This window comes from Corapipo altera, unplaced genomic scaffold, assembly GCF_003945725.1.
Source record: "Corapipo altera isolate COAL_440 unplaced genomic scaffold, ASM394572v1 62, whole genome shotgun sequence".
Lineage (NCBI taxonomy): Eukaryota > Metazoa > Chordata > Aves > Passeriformes > Pipridae > Corapipo > Corapipo altera.
The window spans coordinates 49,531-65,717 of record NW_020884894.1 but is presented as its reverse complement, the minus strand read 5'-3'; the positions used below and the strand labels follow the sequence as shown (position 1 = coordinate 65,717).

Sequence of the window (16,187 nt, the reverse complement as noted above, 5' to 3'; positions counted from 1 at the left end):
TAAACTAGCAGTATTTAGTAGTCTGCTTTTAAATTTGGTGATAAATACAAGGCTGTAATTTTTAAAATGAGATATAGAAGATAAAAAAAAGTTTGGGTTTTTTTTCTGACAATTAATTTTCTCCTGTAAAACAGCATACTGTATCTGATATAAATTGGCAGGAAAGGTAATTTGAGAAACTCAGCTTAGAAATGTTAAATATAATTTTCCATTTGTTTCAGCAAAAGTCATCTCTAGATCAAAGAGATATTTTGACAACCAGTCATTTTGGATGTACATTATCCAACTTTAATTAATTTTGTTTACTTTTTTATGGGTAAAAGTGGAATTATTAAAAATACAGAAAATTATCTTATGTTTTACTTCATTTTATCAGGAGCAAATCTCTCTGCATATGTGAATGTACTACCTGGTGTCATTTGTTTTACAGTGAAGGACATGAGGTGCTTCCTGTATATATATATATATACACACTTTGTATGTCATAATAAGAACTGAATTCTTCCCGTTTTTCTCCTTAGTTTTATGACTGTTAGTGCATGTTCCATTTATTATTGTGCAAAACACATATCCAAAAAAACCATCAAACCAAATTAATGCTAAAATGTCTGTCCTAGTCTAGTTTTACACTGAGACAGAAGAGCAGAGGGCAGTTGGACAGGGTGATGTGGAGTGTCACCACTCCTGACAGTGGGAACATCTGCCTGCCAGCATGGGTAGGTGGATAAACACAGGAATAGTGGTATGAGTTCAGAGCAAGGATCCATCAAACACACCTGTTCTGCTTCCAGGAGTGGCCATGTGCAGATACCTAGAGAATAAGAAAAGGGCAGGAACAAATGGTACTTCACTCAACCTCTAGTTATGAATGAAGGGGGTTCTTATGTGTGCTGCCAAGTGCCCCAGCACAGGCAGTGCTGTGTCTGAGCAGGTGTTCCAGCTGGATGTGCTGCAGGAGCCTTGGAGTGGCCAACTCTTGCACTGGGGCAATGTTGGAGACCTGGCTGACAAGGGACTTGCTTTCCCTCTCTTCAGGTAACCCCAGAGATACAGCAGCAGTGCCTGAGGCTGGGCAGCAGTGTCACAAGCTGGATGGAGCGAGATTGTCTTGCAGGAGAAAGAATGGGAAAACACAGAGAAATCAAATTTTTGAAAAGCTCAGCAGTTAAGAGCTTCTATTTAACAATCTCGTTAAAGGAGACAGGTTTTCACAGGAGTTCATGTACTGGGTATATATTTACTCTGCATATATATACATTCCATAAAAAGGTGTGCTTGTCTTTTTCCCTAGGCACTCTTTGAGAAATGTCAAAAGTGCAATTATAAAAATAGACTACTTGGGACCCTCTGTTCACCCAGTAATTAACATAAATCATAATCTAGGAAAAACCTTTATTTTTAGGCTTTACTGTCTCCCACCAGAACAGTTAAATGGCCAGACATCAAAATTGTTGAGCTGTTTGCTACTGTTTGCTCTTCACTCAGAACAGAATTTATTTGGTTTTTACACGTGCATATGTATAGAAGAAAAATTCCTGAAAATTAGTCTCCTGAGTCAGATGTGGCTTGGTATTGTCCTTTCTTTATGTAAATGATGGCACGTTGTCCATTAATGTAAATGCTTAGCATTAATTTGTAGTATGTTTAACACCTATTTCAGAGAAAAAGTTGCAAAATGTTAACAAAAGAAACTTCCTGTTAGGAATTTATTAATAATGACAGTGAGCAACATGGGAAAAGCCTGAAGGATTGTACAAGAGAAGTAATGGATCATGCTCTGAAATGCCTTTTAATGTAATTGAAACTGAAATAAATAACAGTATTCCTGAAATAGAAAAATGTAACTAATGCAAGGATCCATTATGATATCCTCAGGACTTCTTCAAAACTGAAATATATTAGGGATAAGGAGAGGAACAGAAAGTAGAAGATAAATAAAGGTGAAACTGAAGAGTTAGAAAAAGGACAACAGTCCTAACAGGATAGGATGATCTACTTCTAGGAAAGAGGCCTAGGCTTTAAAAAGATCTTTATACAAAATAAATGTAAATAAAACTGTAAATCCACTGATGTATAAAACTGGAGAAAGAAGTAAGGATGTAAGGAACATTACATTCATCAAGACATTCTGAAAAATCACTTCATTCTTTGTTTTTTCTTTATATCTTAACAGAACCACCATAAATGCTATATGTTAAATGACTGTGAAACGACACTTGATTCACTCAAACATCTGAAAATAATCAGATCTGGATGACACATATTTTGTAATCAGGAAGGAACTGACTAGCAGCTCCTTTTTACATATTAGGGTACTAGAACTAGATTACCTGATTTGCTAGTGTAGTTGGGAAATAAAATCACTAAGTTTTGATAGTTGTAAATTCTAAATTCCTGTTATTTCTTTGCAACATTCCAATAAATTGTGTGCACACAGGGAAATACTTGCACATTTTGGTAAGAATTCAGTACCTTCATCTGTAGTTTCACGATTGTGTTCTGTGTGCACTAATACAAACATCATTAGGTTAGTCCTTCCATAGTACTTTCTGGCAGTAGATCTCTATAATTTACAAAGATGTAAATAATGTTATATTTCAGGAAACTGGTGATCAGAGAAATGCAAGAACTCATCCAAAGTGACTTTGAAATACCGTGGTGTGCAACTTTATTTAACAACTTTTAATTATTCTTTCTGATATTAAAACCAATGGTCTCCTGTTGGATAGCATGCCACATAATGCGAGTGAAAAATATGCAACACAAGAAATGAGATTACAGAAACCATTTTCTGAAAACAATTTGCTGAATGCATTTAGACCATTCTTGCAAAATAAGGATGGGTTAAAAAAAAAAAGAGATTCCTGTGGAGAATTTTAGTAAGGTCCTCTTCAAACTTCAACCCAATTCTTGAGGGCAGGAAAGAATAGAGTGAGAATCTGCTTTTACTGGAGAATTTACTTTGGTGAAATAATTGTTGAAGCTGTATTTCCAGTTCTTGGGACTTTTCTGGGGGAAAACAAGTCTAACTCTGGTTACATCAAGACAAATGAAACCAGGTCAGGAAACCCAGCTCCTCCACCACTGTAGTCTGTGAAAATGTGATCCAGCCTGAATACTTGGTGTGGTGTCTGTGCTAGGAAGAAACATGAACAATTCTGGTAAAGAAGTGACAGTAGGAATTTTGGGTTTGGGGTGCGGGTTTTTTTTTTTGTTATTATGAAATACACAAAACGGGTGAAGATATTGCAGGCTGGATATTTGCTGCAGTGCATTTGTTTTTCAGGATCTCAAGTAGCTCTCTGATTTTAGGCATTATAAAAGAGATGTCGGTGTTTGGTTTTTTTTTTTTTCAAAGTAAACACAGAAGTAGCAGGATTAAACAAAGAAAAGTTTAGGTTATTAAATAAAGTTCCAACACTTCTTACTTGCTCAAAATATTTGCAGCAAGTTCTCTGGAGTAGAAAATGAAGGGAATGTGCCATGCAATTTTTCTTTAGCCTTTTTGCAATGCAACAGGGCAATCGATACAAATCTTTGCAGTAATCATATATTGATTTTCCTAGAATATAACTCCATTTAAAGCATTTTTATCCCCAGGAGTGAAAGCATTGGAGGCTATCAAAGGAGGAAGTAGCTTTCCTTGACCCCATCTGCAGTTCACATTGATTAACAGAGGCTAGGTAAAATAAATAAATATGTGTGAGAGAGAAGAAAGAAGAGTCACAGAAAGGTTAATACTGGCTGGGGAGAAACATAATTATAGTGCATTAGGGTTTTTGTAAAATTATTAGGTCAGGATAAGCTAACAAGTGACTTGGAGAAGGTGGATTCTTCATTAATTCAGAGCCAAATATTGCAATACCTATTTTTCACTGACTGTGCATGCTGCAAATTCAAGTAATGGGGAGCTTTCTGATGACCTGCCCCTGTGTGCATGCAGGTGTCAGGATGGTGACATTGAGCTGAAACTGGTAGGTTTGTACTTTAGCCTGTAATGGAAGGTCTGTTTTGATACACTGAGTCTGGGACAAGTTCATAGTGAGCGTGCAGAGGTGGCATTGAAAGAAGCTGGATGAATCCATGACGTTGCATTTTCCTTAACTGTAAAAATGCTGTTGTTGTAGATGGTTTTTAAAAGTTGCAGAAACACGCTAAATTTGTTTTATTGTTGTTTTATGAAAAATTATAAACTATGCATATTATTTTAATATCATTTTAGTAGCACTGAAGCAAGTCTTCTTACTTTAGTGTATTGAATACAGTTTTCAGTTTTTAACCACTTATTTCCTTCACTGGAAGTGCAAAGTATCACATCTCGTGCAAGTGTTGCACTCTGAAATGTGTTACTCTCCCATAAGACAGTAAAACCAAGGCCATGTAATAGGTAGAGGCCATATGCTGTAATTTTTGAATGAGATTTTTCCTCAAAGCCAGGACTTTTTGGGTTTTTTGATTCATCTCAGCTGCCTAAAAAGTCCCTGCAGCCCATCCCATGCATCTTTTAGCTCTGTACTTTCAATCTGACAGTTTTACCTCCTCTCCTACCACTTCTGTGATTTCCTGGCCGTTACACTCCCTTTCCTATGTTTTTGTAACTGAAGCTAGGTTCTCATAGATCAGCCTTTATTAAATTAAAAGGTGAGTGTAGCCTCATTATCCTTCTCGGTGCTCTGTAGTTGATACTGTTTATTTTACCAGCAGCTTCAGAGATTTTTTGCTTCAGGCAAAGCAACTACTACACATTGTCAGATAAAGTACCTTATCTGTCAGCAGCACTCTTGTGAATTAATCATAATTCAATAGGTTTACTAATCAAGATTTGAGATGAATGTTTTGATAGAGCAATCAGATTTGTCTAATCTATTATTCCTTGACAGTTGCTTTAGGCAGTGCTAACTTGGCATTAGTACCTGGTTTGGATCAGTTTGGCGTGGCCCCACCAGTCAGTAGCATCAGTTATTGAAGCAATGGACTTCTGCATAGATACTAATTTTGGTCCTTTTGCAGTTTCAAGAGAGACTGGAGTGAAGCTGAGATCAGGCAGCTCACACCTACCCTGTTCCATGTTATCAAAACGTTTTTGAACCAGGAGTTCACTCTGTAATTTTCACAAATAACAGGACTACTCCAAGCTTGTTGACAAATCTGAGACATGATTTATTGTAGCATATGCAAACATTGCTCAGGACTGAAAGGGTCACTGGAATAGAAAGGAGATAAACTTAATATATTGTTAAGTGTTGCTAATTATGAATCAAGTCACGTCTGATGTCACTAAAATTTGTCCTTTATTTTGCCCAGTTAAACATTCTTGGGGGTAATTTACAACATAGCTTGCAGCAGTTTCCTCAATTTGAAAGCATAAATGAAAGCTTTCATTGTATATTGACATATTTTTCTTGTTAAGCAATGTTTAAAGTACTGATACAAGGTGCTGTAATAGTGGGTTAGACTGCAAGTGCAAGTTTGGTACATTGTAGTCAATAATGCATTAGTGTGGGAAAATGAAGGAGAGGATTGATGTGTTTGGTACTTTTTTAACATGGGTGGAGAAGAAGGAAAAAAAAACCGTCATGCATCCATAGCTAAATATAGACCTTTTTTCCTATTTAATTTAATTTTAGGGTATGTTTTAGTAGTCCACACAATATATGTGTGTACCTTTAGTTTCATCATCACCTCAAGATATGTTCTTTCTGCTGTGCTAATCTTATGGTACTTTGACTTTGGGGTCAGATAGCATGTCCATGGTAATGTGATGGGAAGTCCACTGTGGACTGTCCTCTGTACAGATGGTGGTTGTAGCTGATGCTTGTTCTTGTGCAGGCTACTGTGAGAACTGTCTACCATTTATATTGTGAGGAAGCATTTGACACAGAGATAAAGCCAATCCCTTACCAATGGGATGTCAGATCTTCTGCCCTACATACAGCTTCTCTTTTAATCATTTGAAAATTTGAAATAACATTAGGTAAAAGAAGAAACCAGAAAGTACCAATTCTAACATAGATATTCGACCCTAAGCCTCAAAAACAGAAATGTGCAGGTGTAACATTTTACATGGCAGAAATTAGTGTCCAAATGCCTTTACTCTTCTAGTTGTGAAGGAATTTAGTACAGTGGAGAGGCAACTTGCACTGCAAATATTCTGTGGAATAGGAATAGACTGTCATTTATTGATGAGCTCAGAAGACTGTGGTATAAATATTTGTGTTCACTTGAGGTTAAATAAGCAAGCAGAATGCTAGGTCTTTGCAGTCCTGCTTTAGTTGCTTTCCTGGAGTGATCTATGAGCTCAAAAGCTCACTAACTCTCAGAATACCTGCACAGATGCTTTCTAAAGTCCTAGTGCCAATACTTTATGAAAACTGCAATGGAGTAAGGATGCCAGTAGCACTAGGGACTGAAGAGAATCAGCAGCTGAACTGAGTCACAGGCTAATGCTCATCCATATTGAATCTGTTGCAGACAGTGAGGACAATAACTCCTCTCAGTAATGATCAATGAAATACTTTTCTAGTTAACTTCAGCACAAGTGAATGCCTTCGGTGTCTGCTGCACGTCAGGGAGAACTTTCTTGTGTCATCTTGCAAAGCAACACTGACTAGTAAAAAAACTCCAAAGTGATACTCAAGGAAAAATGTACCTCTAATTTTACCGTTTGGGGTTTTTTTTAGCATAACCTGCCAAATTAAAAAAAAAAAAAAGACACTATTTTATGACTTTCATTTTAAAATGAATTTCTGTATTTTTGCCAGTTACTGCTGTGCTAAAAGCCAAAGTGAATATTATTTGTACTCACTGCTTATAAAATACCATAGGCCTGTTTTCTACAGAGTGATGAGAATTACATTGACTTTGCCCACCACAGGATTCCTTCTAATATCCTGTCAACAGTCTCATACCCTGCATTTACTGCTGTGCTCAAATCCCATCTCTCCATAACATTTAAAAGGAATAATGAAAAGGCATCTTTTCCAATACCAAACTACCCTATTGTTTCGTTTGTGCACTGAACTGCTGTTGATTACTTTGCAAGTTCCCTCTACTTCACAAACTGATAAACAAGAGTTTTCCTGTGCAAATTTAGATGAAGAAAGCTTTTTGATGATCAGTGAAGTACTGTGTGTGTAAAGTGGTTAATTAAATTTCCTTGCTTCCTCCATCAAATTCTGCAAGTTAAAAATCCCATTCTGAGGTTCTCCACTCATTCAAAACCCTGGTGCCTTGACAGCCACCTTTGACTTCATTTTCTTCTTGATAAAATCTATCATGACATGCAAGAGTGCCTTACTCATGTGAGATGAATGATGGTCCTGCATGCTTACTACAATAACATGAGATTAACATAGATCAAAGATTTGCTGGAGTTATTAAGAGTAGACAACCTCCATATACTTATCTGGATTTTTTTTCCCTTTTGCTAGTTAACTTATCAAACTAATAAATAGCAATGAGTCATTCTGTTTTTTTCCTTTAGAGTGCTTATAAATGTATATGAGTTGACAGTTTTATAATGGTGAATAGATAAAAAGTATTCTTGGTAAAAAGATGCTCCGTGTGAATACTTGTATGCATTTCTGTTCACATATCTAACACCTGTGTGATCCCTCAGGCAATTCAGTCACTCATTTTTCTTGCCAATTTGCTTGCTTCATTTTGATCTATGTTTGCTATCATTTGTCAACTGACACCTTTAGCATGTTTTCACATCAGTTGTTTTGAGAACATGAATGCTGATAATTACATCAGTACTGCCCCATTGCAGGAGGATAGAGTAGACAGTCACCTGGGACTGCTTTTTTAACAGTTATTAATTTCTAGTTTTCATGTCTTGCAAAGTTGCTGGTTACTTATCCATTTCTCCCATTGCAGATCTATAGGCAGTAAATAGAAGTCTTCCATTAAGTGCATGTGCTCGTGGCTTCAGTATTGGAGCTTTTGGTTGGATCTTTTCCCCATCTGTACATGTCTTGCCTCCTCTCATGTAGATGTCAAAGACCTAAATAGTCTCAGGTTTCCAGTGCCTCAGTTATTCTCACCTTCCTTAGCTTAGAACAGAATTCCCCAGAGTTCGTGCATGCACGTGTCCAGCATCTCTGCAATTGCCATGAAAGACCAGCTTAACTTTTTCATGACTTACTGAGATTTCGTAAGGGCTTCATGCAAATACTCTTTGTAGTGTCAGGCATTCCTTATAACTTCTGCCTCTTTCTTATTACCATGGTAGCTCCATCATCCAGTTCCATCTGCTGTGTGTTCCCTTCTGTGAGAGCAGTCTTCTCTCAAGCACTCACTTTTTAAAAGGAATGTAGGTGAGATCTAGACAGGAATTGTCTTGCTCATTCATATATGGCTTTGCACAAACAAGATATCCCAGAAGACTCTTTGGCAAAGTTAATTTTCATTTTAGTCAACTGATTCATCTGGTTTTCTTCCACTAACCTTATGCTTTGCAACATTTGATGCAAGGAATAACTTGCCCTTGTGTGTACATAGGACTAAACATTTAACCCAGCTGTTGTCTTTTTATTTAGACGGAGATCTAAAGATACCATGAAATAAGCCAGAAACTTATTGAAACAGAAGCACACCACTGTAGCAAAAACACATTTTGTATCTCTAAGGAGTAGGTGAATCTCCTTAACACAACTCTTAAATAAAACAAAAATTGCTCTATTGGTGTAAAACAGTGCTACTGCTTTAAAAGAGACTTGCCCCAAAGGGCTTATTACCACAATTTTCCAAGTATTTAATTTATTACGTGCTTGGTGTTTTACTACCTTTCCCAGATTTTAGTTATCTCAGCCCCACTTTTGAGTGCTGAAAGGTCAAGAGGTGTAAAGGCACATCAGTGTGAAAATGTTTAGACTATTTGAAATCAAGGAATAAAATAGAAAGCTGGGTGCTTCTGAAGAGCTTGTCCATATTTGGGAATCCAGCATAACATCACTTTAAACATTGTAGTGCATAATTAGTATTTACCTTTTTAACTATACATTTTTTCATAAATGTCTAGAACAGGATTTACTGGACAGTATGGGTTCATTAGGTTTTCAACCCGATATTTGAATGTGTGTGTTGTGGGATTATGTCTTTACTTTTTGTTTATTTGGGGTTATTTTACTAAAATTTTGGTTTATTATTGTGTCTCCCACAGGGTGACAAAGTGGTAAGATATTCACAACAACAAAAATGCAGCTTCTTGTGCAGTCTGGAAACATCTAGATGCACATGTGTTATAAGGAAGACACAATTTTGTTATTTAAAAATATAAATCTTACATTTATGTAACAGCTTTTATCCCCAGGGATCCCAAAGTACTTTAGAAAACTCTTAACATATGTTGTATCATCTATCCACTAGAGTATTGGCACCTGTGGTGCAGAGCATAGTGGCCTTTAGAAGGAGGAAAATTCTTTAAAAAGATATAGATACAAAAGATGGTAAGCATCCAGGTCAACTACCACTAAAATCTTCCCATTGATTTTTGATGGGCGTACACAAGAAAAAATTCAGGAAATGTCATCATTTTATATAGCAGGTTAAAAAAGAAAAGCACTTTCCATTTTTCCATCTTAAAACATCTGTAGTTTTACAAAATCACTAATATGATTATGATTTCAAATCTTAAGGAGATTTCTTAAAACCATTTCAATTTAACTTCAGTCACATGTATCTAAATTCAAGAATATTTTCTACTGTAAATTAGGACTTTAGTTAGTGAAGAAACTGGAGTTTGAATAGGAGTAGAATGGATGCTGTTATTTTGAAGGAAAATATGACTATAATGTCAAGAGCCAATCTTGCTTGCATTGGCAGTGAAGAGAAACAATGGTGGTGACCTTGATGGGCTTCAAATAAATACATAAACTTACTGTATTTTAACATGTTAAATTTTTTTATCTGCCTACCTGTTTTTCTCTGTTTAGGTGTGTTTCGTGGTGATATGCATAAGAAATGATTCCAAGATTTGTAGAAGGAAAGTTGGAATATTTTTCCTCTTCTGTAGTAACCCAGGCGCCTTCATTATTTCACTCCTGTATGTTTAGGGTCCTGGACAGGTCCTTATTAGACTTTTTTTTTCCCTTCTGTTGCTTTTTGATTAATCTAACTTTCAAAAAGACAGATACCCAAGGCTATACCCCTGAATGCACGTGAAAACTGTTGTATGAAGGTGTATGAATGTAAAATTCACCTGTGTGACTCAACAGTGGCTGGTTTTCATCTGGAAGCAGAGGTGCCTGGGGGTGTTGGTGCAGCCAGGGCAAACTGACCATCTCATTTGCAGGTGGTGCCATTTCACATATAAGTTGCTCAGAAACCAAAGCTGGGCTCTTGTCAAAAGATCTGCCCCTCAAAGTTTCTGTTTGCACTGTCCAGCTCATGCATCTGGGGAAGTGCCAGGCACCCCAAGGTTTTGGATAGAGGTGCTGCTGGCACTGAGAGATGGGAAGTAGAGCTGCTGCTGTGGGTGGGCACATCAAGACAGGGACTGTACCTGAAAGGGCTTGTCCAGGCATGGAGATGGTTGGCTGTGGCTTAAAGCCACCAGTGCCAGTTTGACTATTGACTGTGCTTCAGTTTGAAGCCTGAGTCAGACTGATGTGTTTTTGTCTTTCTTGCAGGTGTTCTGTGCCAGGTAGTGTAGTCTCACAGGCCCTGCCAAACTGGTGATGGTACCAGCACCGTGGAATAGTTTGGGGGTTTTTTGTTTAGTGTGTGAACATTTGCAGTCACAGTTGCTGTGTGTGAAATATTTCACAATTCTGAGTCATAATGAGTACGGGAATATGTTTTGGTAAGATCAGAAAATTATCCCTAGCATTATCATTCAATGGTAATACAAGCGGTGTTAACTCCTTTCTAGAAAAAATATACTTGTATCCCTTATCAAGCACAAATGATCTTGATGAAGACCTCTGGTAATATACAATGTATTATCATTATTAAAAATGTATTTCACTTGAATTACTTGTCATAATAGCTACTTGTTGGAAGGGAGATGAAAAATACTCTTCTCAAAGTCCAGTGGATTTAGCTTAGCTTTGAGAAACTTGGTACCCAGCAGCAGCAGCCAGCCCAGGTACATTTTTAACTCCTGGGAAACATCTGCGTGAAAGAGCTCTTTAATTGCTGATGTAATAGTTTTGGTTAAGAATCCTCACTTTTTTTGGTGGGGGCAGTTGCATGAATGAGTTTGATTTCTGTAATTAAAATATTTCAATTAATTTGTTTCATTGGACTAAAAATGTCAACAACATTGATTAAATTTAGATTTTTTTCAGTTTAAAGTAAGTGGTAAATATTTTTGTAGATGAATTCATCTGTTGTTAAGAGAACATTCAAGTGTAAAAAAAGGAGAGTTAATTTGTTTCTTACCCCACTGACCATCCTGCTAATATTCACCATCACTTTGTAGCATGAGTTACCAAGTGTGTAGAAACCTTAAATTCAAAAACCATGTTGGCATTCTTGTATGACTTACTTAAACGAATCTTTGGCTTGGGAATGTTTCCACACTCAACATCTCTTCCTCAAAACCCCCTCCAAAGAGAATTAGTTTTAAATCATGATTAGTCTTTATGGCTTCATATGGTTCAGTTGCCTTTGCAGTCCCTGGATGTGTTAGCAGGGTGGGGTGGTAGTGAAATAATTACTTCATGTCTTTATAAAGAATGTAAACCTGACTAGGAACCTAAAGTCGTGATTCTTTTTTTTCTAAATTCTTCTTACAAAGGCAGGGGGTGAGTGGGAATGGGGCAACCACTGCTATAGGATGTCATTTGAGAAATATCTGTAATTATACTTTATCCATTTCGTTGATTTCATGCAAACTAATGACTTTTTTAGTGAGGCTGGTTGGGTGTCATAAGAAATTAATGTTCTTTGGAAGATGTCTAAAACTTAGATAATGCCTTTTTTTTTAATACTAGTTAACAAATATTCTGTAGTTGAATTAGATAGCAACTGAGTGTTGATTAGAGCAGGATAAATCAGAACAAATATTAATAATTTGCCTGTGTTCTGCATGGGCAAACTTTCTAGTCAATAATCAAATATTGTTAATCAGTAGATTTGACCATAAAGAAGTTGTATATCAATGCAGCTGAAGCATTAAATTTAAACATTGTGATCTATGGGTGTGTCAGATCTGAAACCTATGTTACATGTGTTGATAGTAATCAGAGAAGGGGATTTTAATGGAGATATCCACCTTCTAAAGAATGGAAAGGTTAAGAGTTTTCTAATGAATATGATGCAAGATGATCAAAACAGATCAACAAAGTATACAGTAACTACTGTACAGCCATATCTCTACTAATGGTTCTCGAGATCTGCCTGTCGCTGAACTGTAGAGAGAGGGAGGGGAAAAGTAGTTCAGAGGACAAAGTAAAATGGTAGGGAGATATTTTCCCAGACACATTCATGATATTTGAGTCCCTGGGTCATATCTGAAACAGTAAGTTGGAGTATTATGCATTGATTTTAGATATATGACTTTTACTGAGCTGGAAGTTGTAGTTCAGGAGCACTGAGGTCCAGGTTTAATTCTCCAGGAATTGCCATGATGTTTGGTGCATTTCTATTAGCCATACACTGATTCAGAACCAAGAGCTTTGTCAGTTGTTGTAAACGGCTGATCTTTTCCTCTTAGCAGTGGGTTTTCATCAGGTTATCTTTCATGATAATGAAATTGAACTGAGATTATAAGACTAATTTATTTCAAAATAAAAGGACATTTGAGTCTAAGCACAAGGGAAGATGTCTACTCTTTGCCTCTTTAGCACCTCTCAAATTCATTGGAATATCTTTATTAGTTCTCTGAAGACTGAAGAGTCTTTGAATTGTCAGTGGCACATGTAACTCACACACAGAAATCTGAGAGAAACTGAAACTTTTTTTTGTTTTGACTGGCACTTGCAAGACATCACTAAGTAAAATGCAGTATGTAATGCAGTATGTAGCTGTGAACAATTTCTTCCTCCTTTTTCTCTCTTCATATTTTATTTACTGTAGCTTGCTCTCAGTGCTCCAAATAATCTTAAAATAAATCTGATCCTATTTGATAAGACCAACAGTTTCTTCCCATCTCCTCTCTTCCAATCCAATCAAATTCCTTATCAACCTAAAAATAATCACAACAAACCTCCTGAGAATTCCCCACAGCCACTACCTGACTCTTCTCAGAATACTTCCTCAGCTCTTAGGTAGAAGGGAGTGCCAAAAACAATGCCATTAGTCTGACTTCAGAGAAAGAAATCTCACTCACTGACCGATATTGCTTCATCTAGAGGTTTTCTTCTGTGTGCACTTGCAGCAGTGGCTACTCTGGGCAGATCAAAAAGAGAGAAAGGGCATCTAGGCAGGTAATTTCCCCCAAGTTTTAGAAATTCAGACAAACTGCATTTTAAAATGTGCTTAGAAGACAGCAGTAAATAGAAATTTCTACTGCAAAGCTTTGGGATGTTTAGGGAACCACCACTTAGGCAAATTGCACACTGGTTTCCATTTCCAAATGGACTTACTATAGGTATAAAACAGTATGGAATTGTCATTGCCATGTTTTCTGTGGTAAATGAAGTAATCATTCAGCAGAAAACAAAATCTAACAAAGGCGGGTGGTGTGGTGTCCGTTGCTAGCTAGAAACAATTATAAAGTGTACCAGAACAGCTTCAATAAGCAGAAAAGTTCTGTGGTGTCTTAACCAAGTAATACTGTATTATGTGGTTAAACACCTAAATGAAATCAGAACAATTAAAGAATGATAGACTTGTTTTAAATGTTTTTGGTTTTGTTATTGTTTTGGGGTTTTTTTGTTTTGGTTTTGTTTGTTTGTTTTGGGTTTTTGTTTTGTTTTTTTAATCTATGCATATTATAATAACATAAAGAACTCAATCTCTAATTGGGATAATGTTGTGTCTGGTGATAAGCAGATGCTCAAGTGTCTGAAATTAAATGAAATGAATGGCCCCTTCCATAGTCATAAACTGTAAAGGAAAGAAAGACTTACTCAAGGCCATCTAGTGAGTTCCTGGTCATGCCAAGGAGAGCATTACCCTCTATGGAATCTCAGTCCAGAGCTCTGTCTGCTGGAGCTTATTGCCTGACTTGTACGGAGAGATGCTCCAGCTTCCTTCAGGCCAGCACTTTGATTCATGAGCTCTGAAAATATTTGAATGGTACTGTAGATGCAGCATGTAAATTCTTACATTTTTACTTTCATAAAATGTAACTCAGTGAAAGACACAATGGGAAAGTTGCCATTTTACTCAGGAGTGCTTGTTTCCCGTTTTGGGCTCAGCAGAAACAACAGCAAGGGCCAACTCATTTGATCACCATTATGTGTAATAATTTGTCTGAAGTTATTTTCTCATTGTGCTTCTGAGAACATGACCGAATAGGAAGGGGGGACAATTTACACCTGTTTTTAATCATTTTAACATTGACATGTGATAGAAAATCTCCATTTGAGCTCAGAGGTTGTAAGTTATTTCATTGCGAAAGGAAGCAACTTGTTTGCACTGGTTTCTTACTACAGAATGCTTAAAGCAGCAGAAACTGTGTTAATAAAACTGCATGAAATAGATAAAAATATATTGAAAGGCTTTGGAGGATGCGATTTTGAATGAGTGTATATGAGAACAAAAATGAAACCTGTAGTATTTGGGTGGAAATTATTCCTTAGGCTGCAAACTGCCTTTAGGTCCATATGCTTCTCTCATCTGCATGTACAAAGGAGTCTGTGCACGAGGGAGGAGAGAAATGTGGCCCTTCATGATGAGTGAATTGAGAGCTTGAGTACACATAAACACTGTACTATTAGCACAGCCCAAGACCAAAGGTACTGCAAATTAATTGAACAAAAGAATTTGTGTACAGTTGGCATGTCTGTTCTTATATGAATCAAAAGAAGGAGTTGGGCAGAACTCCTTTTAGGAAGAAAAGAAAAACATATGTTAGTTATTGTATTGAGAGGATGTTTTTATGAGAAAAGGGGATGCTGCTTCATTAATAACTGACATGTCACACCAATTCTGGTAGGTCTGATAGATTAAACATGAACCTCTCATTATTCAGGCAGCTGAAATGTATTGGCTGCTTTACCCACCTAATATTTATTCCTTGCACAGTATAACTACAAAATTGACATCTTCTTTTAAAATTGTTTGGCTGTAATAAATATAAAACTTTCACTGCTGATGTAAAGCGTTGCTAGCTGGCATAATTTCCTATCCCTTTTTAATTATTCTTGACACTGTGGAGAAACATCTAATATAAATCTGTAATGTGCTCTGATGACAAACTACACGGTTGGAAGACCATGTAATCTCTCCACAATTAATTAAAGTGCACAGAGCTGCTTTTTTTTTTCCTTTTCTTTTTTTTTTTCTTTCTTATTTTCCACTCCCCCCAGCAACCAGATGCCACTGACTGGCTCAAATAACATTGCTGTCAACTGTAAAAAATTAAGATCCAAACCCTAAGAAAGGTACTTAAATAAAGAAAGCAGATGCCAGGTTACTTTTTGATATTGTGGCATACATCTTGGTGGAAGGCACTATTGTTCAACATCTGTAGCTTTACATACTTAATTACTGACGTGGCAAATCTGTCGGCAGTTTATTTCCACAAGTATCTGTCACTTCAGCAAATCCTTTATTGAAAACTGAACGATGCCAATCGGTGTGAATAGTTCACCACCACGCCTAGAGCAACGAAATTAAGGAGGATTTGGCTGCTTTTTGTTCAATGGGCATAGCCTTTTGTTTTTGAATGGGTGTGAATCTGCTTCAAAAGAGCTTTAGCTCTGTGCTAGAAGCAGTTAGCAATGCTTTTAGGCTCTTGGACACATGGAGTCGATCAAATGCAAATTAATAACAATTTTTAGGCCACGTAAGAATGTTGTTGTAACATTTATTGACTGTAATAATACTGTGGACGGAAGACAGGTTAATAAAAGGTGTTTATTAAATATTACTGTACAACCATATGACTTTTGGTGGTGAAGTCTATAGCCACAGGAAACTGCAGGTGCAGGTTAATTTGCAAGACAGCAGCAAAAGTTCAGATACTATTAATCAACATTAACAAGAAAAGATTTCATAAGCACACTCATTTTTGTTGATATTACGGTATGAAAAAAAAATCACCTCAAAGTTATTATTTCGCATGGCTATTT

The 16,187-nt window shown here is 36.7% G+C and overlaps 1 protein-coding gene across 4 annotated transcripts in view; it reads left to right on the top strand.

Annotated features, from left to right (window-relative positions):
• The window catches only part of FTO (FTO, alpha-ketoglutarate dependent dioxygenase), a 169,569-nt gene extending 158,846 nt beyond the window's left edge, over positions 1–10,723 (top strand). For all 4 annotated transcript variants that reach the window (XM_027646851.1, XM_027646848.1, XM_027646852.1 and 1 more), the window contains exon 9: positions 10,632–10,723. In XM_027646851.1, the coding sequence (XP_027502652.1) occupies positions 10,632–10,680 (49 nt within the window). In that variant the 3' untranslated portion in view covers positions 10,681–10,723. The remainder of the gene's footprint in view (positions 1–10,631) is intronic.
• Positions 10,724–16,187: the final 5,464 nt, after the last annotated feature.